Raw genomic sequence first — 21,616 nt, forward strand, 5'->3', positions numbered from 1 at the left:
AAACAATACACAAGTGTACTGATCAAAGTCCTACATCCTCTGACATGAAAAACAGGAAGAGTTGTCTGATCCTGTGGGATACTTGGGTGCCCCAAAAGGCAGATCGATACCTTCTGGCCTTTTCAGATGTGTGAAGCAATTCCACATGAATTGTTTGATCTGGGTCACTACAACCTCATATAGAACTGTTACTTCCTTTCTCATTCATGTTTCTGTGCCTTCATGCCTCTGTATCAGTTCCACCTTGATAATTTTACTTCCAGAAAAATAATTTCTATTTAAATTTAAGTAACAAATGCTCATTGGATACTGTGATTCTATATTTTCTTACTCATTTGTTCAGTGGTAAAAAGACAAAATAATGATTCCTTATTTGGAATCTCTGTTTTTTAGATCATAGAGTTCCTTCTAAGTAACTTGAAACCTGTTGATGTATATTTGACTTTTTTCAAAACAAATCACTGAAAGCCAAAATCATTTAGACCTTGATTTCAGGCAAGTATCCAGGAAGATATGTTGATTATTTTTGTTTTTCTTTCCTAATATCCTTACTCAGATAATTGTATTATCACGTTACTCGTTACCAGCTTGCATTTGTTTTCACCCAACTTCACTTCCTCCATTTACTTGCTTACCGATACAGAATATGCCATTTCATAGTAGCATTCATATAAGGAATTTACCCCACTAACTTTTTTGTTAACTCTACTGTGGTATATTTCAGCTGTTTCTTGTTGGTTATTTTCTACTTGTTCTTGGGTATATAAATATTCCTTGTCTTGAATGTGGTTCTTTTGCTGTAGATGCTCATACGTGGTTATTTATTCTGTTTATCTGATAATACTCTTTGCATTGACCTAGGGGAAGCATCCTTCCTTTCTTAGTTTATAGTCCACTTATCTATTTGATTTGAGTGTAGGAGTGTAGGAATTTCTTACTTTAAAGCAAGCAAAAGTATTTTCACTCAAAACTCTAGTGCTTCAGCAATCAAAACAATATATGAAGTATAAAGCAGGATGCTAACATCACTCATTAGTAAGCCAAGAGTCAAGAATACTCAAAGACACCATTATCAGTACCACTTTTAAAATATAACAAAATTTTGTGCTTCTCTCTTACTACTAATAGGAGGTATCCTTATAAATTTTAATACAGTCAAAAATTAGGAAGAAATTTACACTACTAACTTTCTTTAACAGTCTGACACTATACCATTGTTTTAAAAACAGATATAGGAATTATGTTATAAGTCCTTATTCATAGCAGTTTAGTATAGCTTGCCCGTACTTTACTTACCTAAAATATCAGAAAACCCTGCAAAATATTTCAAATTCTTGCTTCTTCCAATAAAAATATAGCCCTTCTACCAATGAAGAATTAATATTAACAGAAAGATATCATGAAGTCTTAGAAAAAATATTCTAAAACTGCATATGACACTAACTCACATAGTTATCTTTAAACTAGTATTGTATTTGTCTACTTTAATCTGTATATTGGATCATGGTACTTATGTTCCACTGAATAAGCAAAGCAAGAAAATCAAGAATAATTTTTAAAAAGCACTGAATTTCAATCGTATTTGCCTTTTTAAATGTGGTACGTAAAAAAAACAGCAGAAGAGCAACATTATTTACAAGCTTTCCCGTGTTGCCTACAATTATGAAGCTGCTTCTGTCAACCAGAAAACATTTCTCTGTGAAGGCAACCAGTTCTACAAGATATCAGATGCTATTACTGACTCTGTGACTGTTCAGTCTGCATATCAAATACTGATTCTCCATTTTGTGAATAAACTGTGCAAATATGAAGACTTTTAACTTCAAAGCTTTATTTTCTGTTCTACATATCATAACTCTTTTTTCCCCTTCATTTGTTTTCATTGAGGTGTTTTATTATCTCTGCCACACATATGCAGTTCTCACATTAAACAGTGTGGGAGGATATTTATGTCCAGTGTCAAACATGAAAAATATGTCATACTTCCTTGCAATGATAATGTTTGCTTAAAACATTTTATCCTTCCCAGCAATGACATTACAGACCTTGCAAAGTTTGTGTTTATATGTGGAACGCTGTGTTATATGCCAGCAGCAGAATTACTTTAATCTTTCAAACTGTTTGTGACAGTCATAACTGTTTTCATCATTCAAAGATCCGTGTATTTAAACGGATGAAAGAGTGATTTACATAAATTGGCATGAGCCTGCAAAGCACAGATCCTTATTGCTGTGGTACTCTGAGATTTTACAGTTAGACAATAGCCTCAGTCCATAAGACACCAAATAAGGTGTCCTGGAATGTGATTGCATCCATATGCCTCTAACTAATGCAATATTGACACAGGGAGCTGATTCAAGGAACAAGAGTTTGCTCTGAAATGAACATGTTTCTTCCTATACTAGCAGAAGAATTACTAGCATCAAAGTTCTGAAAATTGATGTTAGTTAAAAATATGACTTTTCAGAAATTTTTCAATTGATTATTTTTGAGACAGGCATGCATCTGATTGCTTTAATCAGTTCCACTATAATCATGAATTGCTATAAAAATTGGAGGGTTAAATTCCATTAGAATGTGGAATACGAATGTAATTTAGAAGCACTTGTAATTAAATGTGCAATAAGTCATCCTCTGTTAGAAGACAGGGAAAGAATTTCTGAGACCACAGTTCCTTCCAGCTTTTTTTCAGTTGGATTGTCTGAATTATGGTGGCTGACGTAAAAGCGTTGGCATGACATAACAGAGGAGGATTTCCTATTAATGGCAACTGAGCGATAAAATGAATGTTAGTATTACTATCCTTGATTTAATACCAAGAATGATGACATATGTGATAGTTATAAAATGTATACCTAGAATTACTGATACGTTTATTATGACCACTGTTAGCTTGTCTGGAATCTAACATTTTCTTCTTAAATTCTTATCAACACCCTTATTTTCTATTCAATTACTGTGGATTTCTTCCAGTACTCATATCATAAGCCTATAAGCAAATGGAATCCTAGGTCATGTGTTGCATTTCCAAAGGTATCCTATTAGGTTCTTCTTCTAGTCCAGCTGCTTTCTTCTTCTAGTCCAGCTGCTTTCTTCTTCTTTACTGTATTGTATTGAATTTCTTGCACAATCTCCAATTTATCTATTTACTATCTTCCTGGGTCTCACTATTCTCTGCACTGACTTGCAACTCCATGTTAGCATGCAGTTTATCTGGGTTTGCTCTACTATCTCTTCCATGGCACATCCTGGGCTTATAATACCCTATTTATGTTAATATTGAAAGTCATTGTGCTAATAGAATTTAAATCCCTCTGAAAGCTTTCCTTGGCAAGAAATCAGGATACTTGCTGATTAATTATTTTAGATTATATTTCCTATGAGCAAGTTGCTTACATGGATGGAAGAAACTACTGCAAGGAAAGAGCAGAGTCACGAATTATAAGGGACAGGATAGAGGAGATTAATGTGCCTATTTAAATAATGAAAGGCCTAAACACACTTGTTCTCAGAAGACTTTCATACCACCTATCATACTGGTCACTCTCTCGTTATGTTTGTCCCCGACCTCTGTAATTTCAGACCATACGCTGTGGATCAACTTTGGAAATATCTTTCACAGTAGCGTTTCCCACTTGGTTTGTTGATAATTTTTCTCAACCATGTTTGTTACCTGTGTAGACAAATGAATATCCTGTTTTAAAGTTTTTCACAAGGAATTGATACAAATATGTGTTGCTGAAAATTTGAGCAAGAAAATGCAGGTCTCTGGATTAGGATCTATAATGGTGTAAGCTATGGTTTTCTTTGTTAAGCAATAATAATAGGTAAAGTCTGTACACCAGACATGAAGTAGCCATCAAAAAGAAATTTCTTTCGAAGACAAAAAGACAAATAAATTTGACACCCAAACTTGTTGAGTAGGGTCTAGTAGAACCATTTATTCTGAGAACAAAAACAACCATCACAATGTTCTTAGGGTAATTCTAAGACATTTGAAGCTAGTTAAAAGACAAAGTACCAGGTTGCTACTAAACTCTCACAATTGGAGAATGACAGAGTAAAAAGATGTGGAAGATGCAGTGTGGTAAGATTACAGTTGCCATAAAAGACAGATGACTTCTAAATCCAAGAAGCATCTCTGATTTCCGAAGGTCACTTTAGCTTCTCCTGCAACCTCTGCATCCTCTGCTGTGATATCTTTGTGCCTAAATACTTCAGATGCCAGGGCAAGATATTTAAAATACATTGCACTGAAATGCAATTTCAGTGACTTTGTCCTGGCAACTTTGCTCAGGCTTGAAGGCTTGCTGCTTATCAAATTATGATCATATCATTCCCCTGGACTTTCTTGCATTTCTGTATTTTTTCCTTCACAGAGACTAGGCTTCTTCTGAGTCACGTCTGGCATGACCTTTCATGCTTGATGTTCAACACCACAAATAGCTTTGTTGTGAGGCTTTAAATTCTAAGAGTATCCTAATTCCAGGAGTTTTCAGCCTGGTACTAAAACTTAAAAGTAATTTATCTGATTTTGGGATCCTGCTAAATACCTTTGTTTTGTGTGATTTCCATTCTTATAGGAACGTTTTTTCCTGAGCATTTACAGTGCTTCTGTGGGTCGGTGTACCAGAGGAGAAGTCAGTAGTTTTTTTTCTCTTAGATGTATGAATGGAATTGAAACTGTATTTCTATCAGAGCATATAAATCAACCTAAACATTGTATTAGGGTCAGGATTTTTTAGCTATCTAAGCTTTGTCCAAAATCAACTATTTGAAAGAATCTAAAAATAAATAGAAGAACTTCTTTGCAGCTACTGTAGAGCATAATTTGGGATATAAGTAATTGTACAAAGCATGTGTTTAAAATCTTTCATATTGAAAAGGCTGGGTAGAATCCGAAGATGCCGGCCTCCAAGCGTGGCCATCTCTGGAATGGAATGTGACAACTGAGAGTTCTGCTGCAGAGCTGGCCAGCAAATCTGACTAGACACAGTAGGGTAGCTTCACTGGCCAAACAGAAGCACGTAAAAATTAAAGTTTATACATGCTAAAAGGAAAAACTGCTTTATAAAATCGATTTGTTTTGATTATCTATAATGTTACCAGTGCAGTTAATCAGTAAGCATTTTTAATGTGTTTCTGTACCTTTAATTTTGCACAAAGGGCCTGACCCAGGTTTGACTGAAACCATTTGAATAATTTCTCTCTCTTGTATAAGGCACACCATTCTTTTTTCTTAAAAAGGATCCTTCTAGGAATACAGTATTCATTAAAGAAAAAAAAAAATCTGTGTAATATCAATAAGCTTATTAATAGGGTGGAGAAGAAAAAGATTTCAGCTATATTTCAGAATTTTACATTTTATTCTATAGATTTCCCCTTCATACTTTTCGATATATTTGAACTATACTCACATCTATAGTGGATATGAATGCAAACACATTTTTGTATTACTAATGATTGTATTATTTTTCAAATCAAAGTTAATTACTTGATGAAATCTTAGGTAGCTAGATGTTTTTTTTCAGACATGATGAAGACTAAAACGCTGAACTGTAGAGGCCAGCCTTCTGTATCAGGATCAGAGATGCTAGTAGAGCGATGTGGAGAAGTTTACTGTATACCTGATCTGTAGTTCTATAAGAAATTTTCAAAACGAGGAGTGTTCATTTGGCACACTTCACTGAAGTGCAGTTACAGCAGTTATAAAAATGAATAACAGCCAAAACCTATCATAATATTTCCCTGCACTTACTTTTAAATGTAAATGTCTAATACCAGCCATTAGTTTTGACTTTGTTTTCATTTTGATTTGCTTTACCTTTAAATGTGGGTAGCCATGTATTTGATAATCAGTTTGGGCTTGAGATTCCCCTCCTCCACCGTGTCCATCTGGCAGAACAAAAAGGGGGAAGGTGACTGTCATACTTCCAAGCAGCATGTTTTTAGAAGGTCAGAATGATTAAACTTTTTCTCAATAATGTAGGTTTTCTCTTCATGCTTTTTATTGACAGTCTTTGTTTCTTAAAGAACCTTCATTGCTTCTTTTATTTAAACAAAAATGTAGCAAAGAAACAGATGTGTCCCATATAAAATATGCAATAAATCTTGTCTCACAAATTCTTTGCTCTGAACTTTCTGACAGAAACTGTCAAATATCCACTTTAATTCTGGTATAAAATGTTCACTTTGTGTCATGGCGCCAACCACCATATGCTGGAATAAAGTCGGTAACCTGCAATAAAAAAAGGCAACATGCGCACCTTTGAAACCATACAAGCAATCAACAGAGAGAAAGGTCTATATAAATCTATGGAGAATTAATCTCAGCTTTGCTACTATCCTGCTGTGCGTTTACAATGAGACTTTGCTCCCGACCACCAGAAGTGGCTTACTTTGCAGAAGGAGCATGTCCTAATGAGGCGAAAAGGTAGGGAAAACAAAGCAGCAGCTTTTAAGCCCCCCACCCCCCTCCTCTGGATCCCTAGGAGAGCATGTCCTAGTGCGCTTAGACCTGTGGGGCCACCGCGCACCACGCCTTGCCGTACTTTAGCTGATCGTGTGAACCCAGCCTTTCCTGAGCTCAATCAGCAGAAATGACTTCAGCTTCATAAATCATTGTTATCATCCCACAGGAGGAGGCAGTGCTATGGCTTTTCTCTCCTAAAACTTTTCAGGCCACCAGTTTCACAAGCTTTTCTGAAATTAGTTTCATTCTATTTGTATAATAACTTATGCTTTACCCACCAGATTTGCTGTTGGCTTACCATCCAATTAACATATTGTTTTGGTATCTACATCTATCTCGTGTTTTTGAGAAGACCTTCTTCCCATTGGTAATAACAATCATTCATCATGTATTCAAATGTATTGTCCTTGATTTAAAAATATGCTGATCCTTAATGTTTTTACTTCTGCTTACAACAGAAGATCGTAGTTATAGTAAATCTGGATAGTTAATTTTCCCAAATACAGAGCAGATTGGATTTAACCTTGTTCTGTTTGAAAGGATTAGAACTAATTTTCCAGTTCTGTAAACTGTTTAGATACATTTAGTCATCTCAAAGAGATTAATCTGCAAAAACACATTTGGAATTAGACCACAAAACTATAGGAGTTTATTAAGAAGAAATTAGAACTATAATATGTTTCTATAGTGTTTAAGCACTAACAGGCTTTAAAAATGATTTATTCTCTGGAGCCACAAGTATGAGAGGATGAGAGATTAATTCTGGCTAAATTGCATCTTAATAGAATGCAATTTATAATAATTTAATTGGAATAATTTGAAAAATGTACTGCTGATTCTTGCATTATAATGAATAAATGCAGAATACTGGAAAATAAGACTAGTGTTAGTTCTAATTTTAATGAAACAATTACTTTTTTTGTACAAGATAACTGAAAAAATAATTTTAATTTAAAAATCTGCTCTTACAGAATACAGTAAAAGCATCATATTAAGAAACAGGCACATGTTGAGAGAGTTGAGAAAATAGTATAAAAAGTTCCTTTTTCGTAGTTAGTTCTAATGTTCTGGTAAACTGACCTTCAACACTTTTTCTGGCAAATTTATAGACAACATTATCAGTTTTAAAAGAAACATAATTTCCTAGGTTTTTATTACCTATGATAATAAACACTGTCTTGCTTGAATGTGTTCTGATGTAGTGTGTGTGTGTGTTTGTGTGTGTGTGTATGTACACAAAGGTCTGTACTTCGTTATGCCTTGGTAACATAAAAAATACTAAACATTTTAAAATGCTGAAAATTTTCTTCATGCTTAATGTGAATTAGTCCTTGCCCAGTACCTAAGGTACAGGTTGGTAAGTAATAGTCATGATTACTTATTGGAAAACTTGGTTGAAGCTAACTTTCCAAGACTGCACAGAGACCCTTTGTATGATGGAAACATTTGTACATTTTCATCATTGGATGTGGGTTTCTTAGTTTTAAAACAATTTTTGTACCACTGCAAAGGAAAATAAACTTGTAAGGACTGGTTCAGGGAAGCATGATTAAGACCTCATGGAAGCAAGTGTTCTGAAGATTGTTTTGAAAGGATTTAAGATGTCTATACTAGTATTTAAACCATCTAAAAAAATTGCATAGCCAAATCCTATGTTACAAATGTGACATTTTCTAATTTAGAGAAGAGGTAAAGGAAACAAAGCTTATGGGATCATACTGCTTGTTGTTTGTTCCCCTGCCAGTAATTTTTTAATGCACTGGCCAATTTTGACTAAATGTGGTGGAGTTAGAGGTCCTAAGATATTAAGCTCCTAAAATTGCAATAAAAATATGTGACTAAATGGAGAAGTGTGACCCTATTAGCCTTCCAAGGACAGAAAGGCTGTATCATGAACTCAACCCTTATTAATGAATCCACGTGCGAACTAACTCTATCATACAGATCCATAGTAGACTAAGTTTCATTGGCTCCATTGCTCCTGGAACTACTTGTGTAACTCACACAATTGAAGATCTGCTGGTGGATGGGGATAGGAGTGTTTGTTTTGAGGTTTTGCATTCTAGTATGATAGAATAGAAAACTCTGTTAACATACAATGAAATATTTACATGCAGTTTCCAGGTTGTCTGTTGAATTTCATGAGTTCATAAAGCCTACGAATAAATGGTTAGTGACTAGCTAAAGAAAGTTAATCAAATAATGCATATTAGAAAAGCTAGCTGCTAGGAGTCTGTTTTTATTATTTTTGAAATATAACATTGTTATCAGACAAAAAGCTCCTATGTAAGAGTGATGGACTATAGCCGTGTTAAATAATCTGTAGTCGTACTGAGTACAAAGTTTTCAAATTTGAAATTGAAAACCATCAAAAATAAAAAGGAAAATGTATCACACTATATTCTCTCGTTTGCTATGTTTATATATGAAGTTAATTCTTAAGTAATGAGATTTCTTTTGTGTAGAACTAACTCAAAAATGATAGAATAATGTGGAAATTGCAGAAAAATTAGTCTTTATGATATAGAGATATACAGATACAGCTCAAGATATACAGATTTTTCTTGAGTATATTTCTTCCTAGAACAGGACACACAGTATTTTCAGCACCTGCTCCAAAATTTTTGACACTTCATAATTTGCTAAAAACCCTTAAAGTTATTTGGAAAGCCTTTTCAAACTTTGCAGTATAAATGTCTGAAATTACAAAATTCCTTTCTTCTGTGAGTAGCTCATTTCTGAGAACTTTTGTTCCTTCTGTTGTTTTATGCTTTATTATGTGGTGTGTTTTCCAGAAGTAAAATGAACAGCCCTGAAATTGTATTCCATCTGTATGAACTGTAAAACTTTCCATTATCCTCATAGTCTATGATACCACATTTGAAACTGAATTTCCATGTCTTTAACAATTCAAAAACTCAATTTTCATACTCAGTATCTTATTTATTCTTGTCAAGCCGTGTTTTCAAAATACAGTATTTTCCACTTTGAAAATTAAAAAAAAAGAAAATAGAGATGATAAATTTCCTTCCTCTGATTTTATACTCTTGCATTCATATGTGTATTTTCATGAACACTTGTTTATTTGCATGTGACATTTGTTAATTTGTTTAAAACATTCTGTTCATTTGATTTTCATTCCTTTAAAATTCCTGTTTCAAGAAAGTAGATTCTTGCAAGTGCCAGATACTGAAATATATTTTAGTTTGTAGTAGCATCCAAATTGGTCATTTATAACACTTGCAGTGTATTTTCTCAATGCTTTTGTATGCAGGGCCTTTTTTTTCTAGACGGTAAGATAACACTAATAATAAAAAGATTAAATGAATATTGGTGATACTTAAGAACACTTTGCTTGAGATGATAGCCGCATGCAGTTGACTTTGCTATTATCAGCTAACCAATAATATCTCATTCTACATTGAAAACTAGAGATTGTTTAACATTTTGATGATGAATCCAGTGGCTGGACACCTTGGCTATAGTCAAAAAATAACTGTAGACTTGATATTTATGCATAAAAATAATAAAACCATCCAAATGATCTGATTGAACTAAAGCTTAAGATACGTATCATCTGCAATAATTTTTCTATGTGGATATGTGCTCTAAAATAGCATTACTTAGGAGTGCACATTTTCATTAGATTGTTCATGATAGTTCTTTTCATCTCATAGAAGTGCGCTATGCCAGCAAGTGCTCTGTTGTGTAAATTTTGTTTTTACATGCTATTACTTGTAGTCCAGTAATTTTCTTTATATTCCCATGCGCAGAGAATAAAGAAGGAAAATGTCTTGACTTGATGCCTTCCTCTGAATACTGAATAGTTGGTTAAATGGGTGCTTTGTGACACCTACAAACTGTGATTTCTGGCAGTGCTTTTTAAAGGAGAGCAAAATGTGTCCTTTTCCCCAGACTTCTAATGGATGTCTTAAGCAAAAGATTTCTTAAAAATGAGGTCTATTCAGAAGGTTTATATGGTAGCAGACCTATTGAAGCCAAAATCAAGGGAGGCCGAATTCTTTGTATTACTGTAGTGTCTAGGAGTATAAGCATGTGCAGAAATCTGTACAGGAAACAACGTCTATACTGGTTTTGATGATCTCTCTAATCTGTTTACCCACCTAGAAAGCCTTCTTTGAGCTTTTTCTTCCACCTTGCTAAGTTCCTGATTGAACAGAGTCATTAAGAACAGTTTCCTTTGTATGACTATTGTATTCAGGGGTGGAGATATATACGATGTACTTTTACCATAGGGTCTTCTGACTTCAGCTTCTGATACCCAAGAATATCAGAAATGGAAAATTTGGATTGCAGTTTGGATTTCAGAAAATTTGGATCTCAGTTATCAAATGCTGATAGATCTTCATACTTTTAGAAGGACCAAGAAGAATAAAGGCCATTGCTGTATATTCTCCTTATTCTGTAATGTCATAGAATGTGACATTTGGCACTTGGAAAGGAAAAAAGTTGACCAAACTGGACATTTCTGGGGTTATACGCTTCTTTCTCAACCCTTGATTAAGAGACTAGTACCATTCTAGCTTTCCAGGTCATAGGTAGGCTTCTTCTTTTGACACTCTTTTGGCATGTCTGCTAAAGAGGTTTTAGTCTTGACTAATAAGGAAGGTGTGTTCTTGTGAGTCTAGGAAATGTCATAATATTCTCTTCCCACTGTCTTAAAAGCCTCTGTCCAGAATCTAAAGTTCAGAGAGGAATTTCAGTAGGGTTTTTTTGTTGTTTTCATTTTTGCATATGTTTTGCTTTTTGCCAATGCCTTATCTGAGATTCTGTTTTAATCTTAACAGCAGTTGGTTGGAAGGTGTCAGTCAGAAAAGACCTATCTCCTTCCTTGGGGCAAAAAATGCAAATACCTTGTTTGGGTTTTTTTTTCGCCCTTCAGAAAAACCTATAGTTTTCCAGTCCCTAAATGTTCATAAAGTATACCTTTTTTGAACCACATGAACTCAGCCTTGAAATGTAAAATTAATAGTTCTAATTTCTCACCTTAACAGCTAGTTCTCTGAGAATTCTCATAAATGTGAAGATGCTCATTCCTCCAGAATGTTTATAAAGCAAAGTTTTAAATCAGATCTTTCAATGTTGAAAATAATGAGATTCTGAAAAATGTGAAAGCTGTAGTGGGCACAACTAGATCATTAGACTTATGTGAACCATCCTTCTTAAATGAATTCATATGTTTAATGTCAGAGAGAATTGACATTAGTAAATGTTAAAATTTTTTATTTGAGAGGTAGATGTAAGATTTTTGTGCAGTTGCATGTCCCCATTTTTCTTTCCTTGTCCTCTTAGATCAAGTTATCTCATCGTTCTGCTTGCCTCTGTCGATTTCTGGCCTTCTCCAACTTGCAGTCTCTACCAAGATTCAGTCTTTTTTTTCCTTCATTCTTTGGGGAAACATTTCATAGTAGCCTGTTGCATGAAGAGATCTTGGCTCTGTTGTAATTGGGAGCTGCTATATGTACATAAGACCCATTGCAAATATGTATATTTTCTGGTATTTTCTCAGGATAGTGTTTTGTATCCTGTTTCATCCTCTGCTAGTAAAATACATTTTGTAAAGTAATAAAGGTTTTTACCATTTCATTCTAGTACTTTTCACTCTTAGAACTCTTGCAGGATCATGGCTCTTCAAATGCCTACTTTCACATTTTAGTGAAAGGACAGCCCCAGAACTATTTCATGATCATAAGGTAAATTCATAGGATAATACTCCATTTACTCTTTTATTCTTTGAGCTAGATTCAGGAACCAGGATGTGTCATATTTCCCAGTGATTGGCCTTCAAGATCTATCTGTCTGTAACGGTTCGTATTATAAAAGACCATTCTTACACTGGGTTGGAACTTTGTATTTTGTAGATATTTGTTTTCCTTTCAAAACTTCTGTCTCTAAATAGACACAGAAGTTCTTGACTGATCCTGGCTTTCATTCCTATATTCAAAGAAGATATATTGGTTAACATTGTCTGCCTGTCATAGGACTGGATCTGAGACTCTATTCAGGATATGGACTTAATCAAATCCAAACAGTAGAGCATATTAAGAAACTGCATTTGGACATGAAACCAGACAGTAAGTTTTGCATTTGACAATTCCCTGTCATTTTCAGTGGTAGTCAAGCCTAGTGATTCAGAGACAGAAGGATGTCTCCTTACAAAATGCAGCCTTATGGGAAGTCATTTTGAAGGACCTCTACATAATCTGTATCCATGTAATGTAGACCATCTATGACTACATTATAGAATAATTTGGTGCACTAGAAGTGGATCAGGAGATTGAAGCAGCAGAGGCTGACACCGCTATATTTAATGTATGTGGTTTAGGGATTTTACTTTAGGTTAGATTTACTCTAGTCTTGTCTTCTGAAGTGAATGTCTCCACCTCATGTGTGGTTCAAAGCTGTCTGAAGGATCAAGCGTTGTTTTGACCCTTTTGTCCCTATTAAGGATTGTAGAGGGCTTGGTCTGGAGCTTCCTGTTTAGTTTCCTCTCAATGGAAATTAGTTTGCAAGCACCAAAACTTCTTTGCAAACCAAGCTAAACCAAAGCTCAATAAATGGCAACAGTGTGCTCTAGGTGACCCTGCTTGAGCAGGGGGGTTGGACTAGATGATCTCCAGAGGTCCCTTCCAACCTCAGCGATTCTGTGATTCTGTGAGGGAATTCACTTCAAAACTATCCTACTACTACAACAATCAAAAAACTAATGTCAAGAGTCACTGTATTTCCTTATTCACTTCAATCATTCTTTTTTTCAGTACAAGAAATAGTGAATGAAAGTATCAGGAGATTATTACAAAACAAACAAAATGAGATTGTTCTTCATGCTACATGTAGTTAAGCTCTAGAACACTTGCCAGGGCAATTTATGGAAGCTAAAAGATTTATAAAAGTTTGAGCAGAAACTGGACAAGTTCATGGAAGAGAATCCATTGAGAATTACATGGAAATGGCATCCGGTGTCCAGTGCAGGAAGTCTCTGAACTGCAAAACCATGGAGACAGAGAGAACATTGAGGGAAATGATAATATGCTTGCCCTGTTCTTTTATTCTTCTTGAGCACCTGCTTTAGCCTTTGCCATAGGCAGGATATTGGGCTAGGTGGATCCCTGCACAGATCTGATATGACTGTTACCACATTCTTAAGTTAAGGAAACTGAGGAAACTGCAGTCAAGTATGTGGTCTAAGGAGGAGAGAATTTTAGGATCCCACCTTAACAAAAAAGGAATCCTATGAGACCAAATGGGGTGTTGGCAGAGAAATAAAAAGAAAGATATTACTTGATTTATGCAATTCATTTTAATTGCCCTCAGTAATTTCCTCAATTAAGATGAGGCTTGATATGTTGAATGTGGGGCTTCATTGAGGAATCTGTTGAGGAAAATACAATCTTTTTCTCCTTTATATTCTAAGCGACAGATTTAGTTGAAAATTGATAAACTGCCACTCTTTCCAACCATTTCTAGTAAATAAGTCTTTAAAATCACAGAACATTTGAAGAAACAGTATAAATGTGTTACAGAAAAAATATTATGGAGTAAAAAGTGTTTCATGGAAACCTTTACTGATAGTATTGATAGTGTTAGTTATTGCAGGGGGTGGAGCGGGGAAGGAAGAGCAGGATATTACAAATAAGTGAAATATTATTAATACTCAGTAGAAGATTACTTAGAAATTATATAGAATATTAGCAAATTGCTCTGGTTTCTTGTTACATGTGTTATGTAGTATTTGTAACTCCTATTTAGCTAGAATTTGTTGCATGGAGTTGTTCTATTCACATACACACTGTTCTATTAATGTAAACTTTGCATGTTCCTTCCTAACAGTTGTACGTTTTTTTCCACTTTCTAAAACAAATTAAAATTCCTTTCCTCTGCCTTCCCTTATTCTGTTCTTACAAGATTAAAAAACAGTAAGTCAGGTCTTATCACCTGACTATAAAGCTTTAACTATGTTGACTATATTAGTTACTTGTTCTTGTTTAGGTGCAGTTATATCAAGGACTTCTATTTCTGTTGTAACAGTTTTTGATCTCCTTAAAAACTAGAAAGTGATTATTAATGTAATCATAAACTGTAAAATTTTATATCTAGTTCAGCTTTTAACCCTCTTTGCTTTTCCATATGTAGTTAATTCTGTATCATGATGAACTATCAGAATTCTGAGTGACATTTTCAACTTCTAATGATATAAACATGTAAGAGCTGTGGAAATCATTACCATAGTGTGAATTAAGTACAACAGATTAATTTTAGCCAGCTGAATTTCTCAGGAGCCTGAAACAAAAACAATAAATCAAACCTGCCCTACTTCAGCTGTAGCTGTCTTGCCACCAAGATTTGATGTTGAGAATTCAATGGTATAGAATTCATTGTTTTCCTTGCCCAGGGCTCACAACATTGCTCCTTGCTTTTCCATACGGAAATAATCTGAGCAAGCGTCTCCAACGCATTTGCCCAATATAAGTAAAAGTATGAGTTGAAAGTAATTTATGTTTTGTTAGCATACAACAATGTTCTGAAGTAAGCCAGTTTTTAAGTGATTTTAACTACCTTAGTACAAACCTCTGTGCAGGTATTGATTTCTCAGTGGCCTTGTCTGTGAACTCAAGTTTATAACTATAACTGTATTTCAACCAGTGTAAGCACTCCTGTAGACTGGGCAGCATAAAGATACAGTTCCTTATCTTTGTATCATCACAGATTCTGAATTCTGTCTATATTAATATTTGCACTCACAAAACTGTTCCATTGTGGAATAGGAATAACTTTTCCACTTTAGGGGGGTTTTTTTGTGTGTTTTTTTTTTTTACATATGTGGTATTCTGCTGCAGTTTTTTAATGGAATTTTTATTTGGAATTAAGACGAATTGGTCAACATTTTGAGAAGTGACTAATGCTTTTGAAAGCTATAGTGCTTGAGTATCCAACTCAGGAAACATTTTCAGAAGTGCAGAATACCCATCCTTTGAAAATCAAATCCTTTTAAATAGTTCATGTGAGTATTCAATAACAGAGGTGCTCAGATTCACTGACCATATTTCAAACACTTGGCTTCTTTTTCAAAAAATCTTGTACATACCATACATTTAAAACTTGGTACATGTGTTTTCACTTTCCAACTTCCTGAACAAAATGCTATGGCTATATGGTGTTAACTATATTTGATACCTGTTCAGCAATTTCCAATTATTTGCATTGCAAAAACAGGTTTAAATTTGTAAGTTTTGGTCTGCAACAATAAAGAAACATACACAAGTTAGTGTTCTGTTTTTAAATCAGAAATTCAAGTTTGATTATTTGCTTTTTATTCTGATTAATGTCTTCTACTGCATATTGTAGTAATGGGTTTAAAATGACTTTTCAAATCTGCTACACTTCATTGGTACACTACATTCATTTAGGTACTATATACAGGAATTAAAGAATAATTGAAAATAATGAAATGTTTACCACTTTATTATATTTAGTACACAACCTATCAAATTTTGAATGCAATAAATGTGTAATCTACATGATGTCTAAAACATTAAGGCAATAATTCATATCTTGGGAATGTTTTTCATTGGCAGCTAAAGAAGAACATAAAAAAGAAGAGAGCAGTTTGGAAAATGCACAAAAATGGTAAGCTTTTTGCTAGTGTTTTCTAACAGTTTATTTTGGTAAAAGATGTTATTGATGTTAGGAATTACATTAAACAGGAAAAAGCATCTGTACTTCAAAGGAGAAATATCACGCTTCCTGAAAATTTCTTATGTAGTCTTCCAGGAAAAAGTTTAATGGAATTTTTAGATGATCTGCTGTGTTTGAGGTTTAATTACTGTCAACATTGAATTGGATACTAGTCTTAAAGAATATTGCAATAACTGATTAACTACTTAGTGTAGTAAAAATATATTCCACTGTCACTGCACCTTTTCACTATTTAGGCTATTGAATGTTCACTAAGAAACCAGTGAAATTCTAATCTGTAATTGTCTGAACATCTATGCCTTACTTATGCCAGAGAAGGCACACTAGGGGAAGAAGTGAGATAAACTGATGGTTTCTAGACAGACTATAAATGACGTAAGTTACTATTTCTAATAAATATTGTTCACCAAGTTATATTTTTGTGAGGTTAAAGGATCTGCCTTTAACCTTACTTATGTTGGCTATGGAACTGCTATAATTTGGTTGAGGTAATTTTAATTGTCACAGCTTTTAGTTGCTTTATTGTAAAGCTATGACAAAAGTTTTGTTTGTGTGTGAAAAATAAAAACTACAGTATTTTCTTTCATTTATATTTTCTTGTTCTTTCAAGGATTTTTGCTCTATTTATATGAAATGTAGCATATTTTAAAAGTTTTTTTTAAAAGTTTGCAAAACAGAACTTTTCTTGCATTTTTTGAACAGCACCTATAAAAAGAATAATAGATAACATTGTTTTGTCATCTCAAAATTAGGAAAAGTAGTTTTCTGTTTATCTCAACTCTGTTGTGATGCCATGCAATAAATGTGGAATTGTGATTAATGCATCATAGTGTATATGGTCGTAGATTAAATTCTTTTTAAAAGCTTATTAATATTTTTTCTTCACTGTCACTAAAGGCTTATCTGTAGTAATTTAGATTTTTATCTGACTTGTGAGATTTGGCCCAGAGTCAATACACCTAACTGAGACACCTATGCCTTCTTCCGTGGTCAAAAAAAGATAGGAACTTCCCAAATGCAGTCCAAGTCTCAGGTGGACTGTTTCCGTCTGCTGCAGCTGGTGCCTAAATTGGCTGAACTACTGACTAACAGGTCAGTTGGGGCCTTCCGTCTTAATTTCATCTGTCCAGATTGGCTGACTGGCTGGCTTTCTACCTAACTACCTACAAACCTACTTTCTCTGGCACATTCACTTTCACGTTCTGCCTGCTTTGCAGCCTTTCTGAAGCAGAGTAGACTCACCAGGGTATGCAGGCACACTGAACATGATTTGCAGTTGACTTAAGGAATTAGTTATCTGATACAGTCTTTGGGTTTTTCAGTTGCTAACTAAATGTTCAGTATTTTAAATTACTGCTAAAAAGATCTGTTGCTTTTGAAAGTCATGCTGAGACAACTGTCTCAGCTATGCTTTCTGAGATTTGGGGTGGAGAAGGGCTGAGAAAGGAAGAAGAGTGCATGACTTTAGCAGGGCTGCTGCTTTATGAAGCAAACCTGAGAAGAGAATTTCTCGTCCTAATATTTCCGGCTCAGCTATCCTAGTCAAGGGTATGAACAGCTGAGGGAAATTTGGCCCATATGAATGTAGTGGGACTGAAAGTCACCTTAACTCTGCCCAGTAGTGATAAACTGTTTTAACCATACAATGGTGTTTCAGTAATTTTAGACATTCTAATATTTTAAGTGTTTGAAATCCCAGAATGCATTATACTGATATTTAAAGTCGCATTAGCTTTTTATTTATTTATTTATTTTCTCCTTGTGGTGTCACTACAGGACAGAGTTAAAACCCTTCAGCTCTGAATGTTATGGGCTTATTCCTATTTACTTGTGCCTATTTACTTGTTCCTTTACCATGAATCACCAATTAACCTGAAATATAGTTACATGCTTCCAACAATAACTACCTCGAAGCATCTGGAACAGTTTTCTTGATTTTTTTAATTAAAAAAGTCTTATGCAAACAATATGCAATAAATGTAAAAGATTATGATATATGAAGATTTTAATAACTTTATTGTATTAATAGGTTACCTTAAATTATTTTAAATGTCAGCAATACGTGATGTTCTCCAGGATGTCCTAGAAGCTCTATCCAACTTTAAAGTATCACAAAAAAAATGGAGCATACTGGCTAGTCCAGCTAAACCACGAGTTGCTTTACTTTGTATATATGCTGTTATCTTGCCAGGATAAATCCCTTGGTTTTGGTTGGCTACTTTATATTCTTCAAGCCTAACAAAAACCTTGAATCTCAGTTTAGGGCAAAAATCCTTCTCCCCAGCCTAGGCATTTCCTTATGAAAACAAAAAATGTGTACTATGCAAATGCATATACCAGTAAAGAAAAAAGTACTTGCTCAAGCTGAATCTGTTGCTCAGGCAATATCTGTTGCATAATTTGGAGACTGCGTACAGTTCTTTAAAACACCTTTTATTTTATTTTCAAGACTTATGCTTCCTGTGTTCTGATTTAGGACCTATTGACAGCTATAAAGAAGAATGTAATTTTCTTTTTTCCTAGATAAAGTGGATATTTCAAGAAAAAAAATTATTTTGAAGTATGCTGTTACCTTTCCTTTTAAGTTATTGGATTATTTTTAATAAGTATCACCAAATCTTACAAAATCAATGCATCTACTTTGCAGAGAAAAGTGATTCAGCCTTTATGAAAGTGAACTTTTTATTTTTTAGATCAGTTTTCACATACCTGTGGTCATGTGAATCATTCCAGTTTATCTCTACAAAGCAATATCATAAAGGTTAAAAGTGCACAATCAGTAAAAATGCTATCAAAAGTATCTTCTATAATAAAAGACTATTTTGAAAATATTCAGCTGTATAACCATTCTGTAGCTACAGTATAGAATGAAAGCTTTACAAACTGGCAAGGTATTTTCATAAGATTAATTACTATTTTCTGCTTATTGACACACCTGGGAGGACATGATTTATTTTAAGTAAAAACTTCACAAACTGGCTATGGGCACTGGGCACTGCCTGTGGTTTTTTCACTGTTACACAGAATTCTTTCTAACTACCTAAAAGGTGTCTTTAACCAAGCCTGGTGGTTTTTTCCTGACTTAGCATATGATTCTTCTGTAGTCCTTCAATAAAGATAAGCGGCAAAATAAGATCTTTACAGTGTGTTGCAGAATAAAATTAAAGAAATAGATATAATATAGTGTTTCTTGAAATGCAATAAATTAAGTTTTTCTCATTAAAATTGAATGCCCACAGTTTGCCTGTGTGACATATGCCTATGATGTCTCATGCATCTATAACCAACAGTTTTCCTCCTGGGAATGAGCTAGGTGTTGGAAGGTTAGTTACACTCAGCATAAATTGCTGCTATGATTTTCAAGGCTAAGGGGAAGTTATGGTAACTACCAGTCTTGACTACTGAGTCAGGAACCAGCCCGCAGGGGAACTGTTTCCCCAGTGGGCTTATGTCTTGACAGTTTTTTTCCCTCCCGTAGCTTTGAAGAAACAGTGGGATACTTTGGGATAAAGCCAAAGCCTGGTGAGAAGCAGATCACACCAAACTATGTTTTCATGGTGTGGTACGAGTTCTGCAGTGACTTCAAGACCATTTGGAAACGAGAGAGCAAAAGCATTTCCAAGGAAAGGTAAGGTTCTAATAAAGTCATTAATACCATTTTAGATGTCTGGGAAACTGTTCCTTCTCAAACCCAACAAATTATACTCCTATATTTCACAGGTGTCATTGTTTTCTTTCAGATCTAATGGACATCAAGGAAAGATTATTCCCTCAGGGTGCGTAGGAAAATTCACCAAAGGCATGCTGTCCCCACAAAAAGATAAACACATATTATCTGATAAATTACACTTTTGTAACCCCTTCCAATTACTAGCTAGTAAAATGAAAGGAGAGCTGTGCTAATTTGTAACAGATTGCTTCTCTGTGCATTTTCATGTTGAACTAGCCTAAATGAGGCGATATTGCTGTCGCAGACAGTACAGACAAATAAAAGTGAATGCTTTTCCAGTTAATATACTGCACTTGCATCAAAGGGAAGCCCCAGAGATTCAGGCCACACTTAGCACAGTGTCGAAGCCCCACATTGAATTTACAGCACTGCTTCTGACTTTTGATATCCTGCTGAGGACATCAAACTACATGCCGCTAGATCTCACCACACTCCCGTGATTTTATTAGTTTGAGCAAAAAATAAAATATAAAACCTTCAATTATTTGCTTGATTTTTTTTTTAAAGAAGCTAAAAATCTTTTACAAAGAGAAAACAATTCCATTACAAGCACAGCATGCTTACCATATCTCACTCCATTTGAAAAGACAAAATGGGTGGTAATGTAGTCATGCTGTGGAAAAAAATGGATTAATCACTTTCAGTGTGAAATATAAATCCAGGTGCATATTCCAAATTGACACGGGTTTAGCAAAAAACTTCTTGAAAGGTATCAGCAGAAGTAGTAAACTCACTCACACTTACATTCTCCTTTTCGCTCTCAAAAGGAATTTTAGATTGGTGTAAAAGCATACTTTTAGAGGACAAGATGTAGAAAGTATAAATTTTGAAACTGTCAGCCTTATGAACATTGTTTTATGGATATTACAGGTTTTAAACAGTTAATAGTCATAGCTTTTTGTGTCATGTATATTATGATTGGGTTGATTTTAGAAGCTGACAACTGTGAACATTTACAGAGAATCTTTTATTTTCCTACTGCATTGTTCAACATACTATGGATTAAAAACTGTAAAATAAATAGTCACTGAGCAGACTGATATAATCATGCTCAAGAATCAGCTCAGGAAAATATTTTTTGCTGATTCATAATTTACCATTTTCATTCCATACAGTTATGAGGACTACAAATTAATATTCAATCGAAAAGCAGGACCATATATCCATTCCTTTTTAATTTATGTAATTACTGCCTTGCTGATGGCATACAATGACCCTTCAAAGAAACTGATTTTAACTGCCATGTAAAGGTTTTAGCACTGCATTGAGACTCATATCAAGAAACTTTGAGAAGTTTTGTTAATAAATTCAAGAAATCTTGAAAAAAACTGCTGTTTTCTGTGCTTTGCTGCACAGAAGAGTGAGGTGAGAATTTCTCATGGTTTAATAAATCTATAGCTAGAATATAAAAATAAAAATATAGTGCAAATATTTGATCAGTTCCTTTATTTAATCCTATATTCATAAATGTCAAGCAATACCAGTAGAATGCAGAACACCAGTTATTATGTTTCTTCAAGATGCTGACATTTTCTGGATTATATAGACTGTTTTTCAAAGTTCACTTCAAATTATTTTCAGTGTCATTAATCTTGAAAGGACAATTCATTGTCCTTTACATTTGAAATCTGGGTGATTCATCAAGACAATGAGCTGCTGAAATGAGGAGCCTTGTGTAATAACTAAATTAGAATGAC

At 34.3% G+C, this 21,616-nt stretch overlaps 1 protein-coding gene across 1 annotated transcript in view; it reads left to right on the top strand.

Annotated features, from left to right (window-relative positions):
- Nucleotides 1-21,616, top strand: part of FMN1 (formin 1) — a 167,056-nt gene that overhangs the window by 132,318 nt on the left and 13,122 nt on the right. The window contains exons 17-18 of the mRNA XM_067295679.1: nucleotides 16,069-16,120; nucleotides 19,668-19,817. Coding sequence (XP_067151780.1) covers nucleotides 16,069-16,120; nucleotides 19,668-19,817 — 202 coding nt within the window. The remainder of the gene's footprint in view (nucleotides 1-16,068; nucleotides 16,121-19,667; nucleotides 19,818-21,616) is intronic.

Source organism: Apteryx mantelli, chromosome 4 (assembly GCF_036417845.1).
Source record: "Apteryx mantelli isolate bAptMan1 chromosome 4, bAptMan1.hap1, whole genome shotgun sequence".
NCBI classification, from domain to species: domain Eukaryota; kingdom Metazoa; phylum Chordata; class Aves; order Apterygiformes; family Apterygidae; genus Apteryx; species Apteryx mantelli.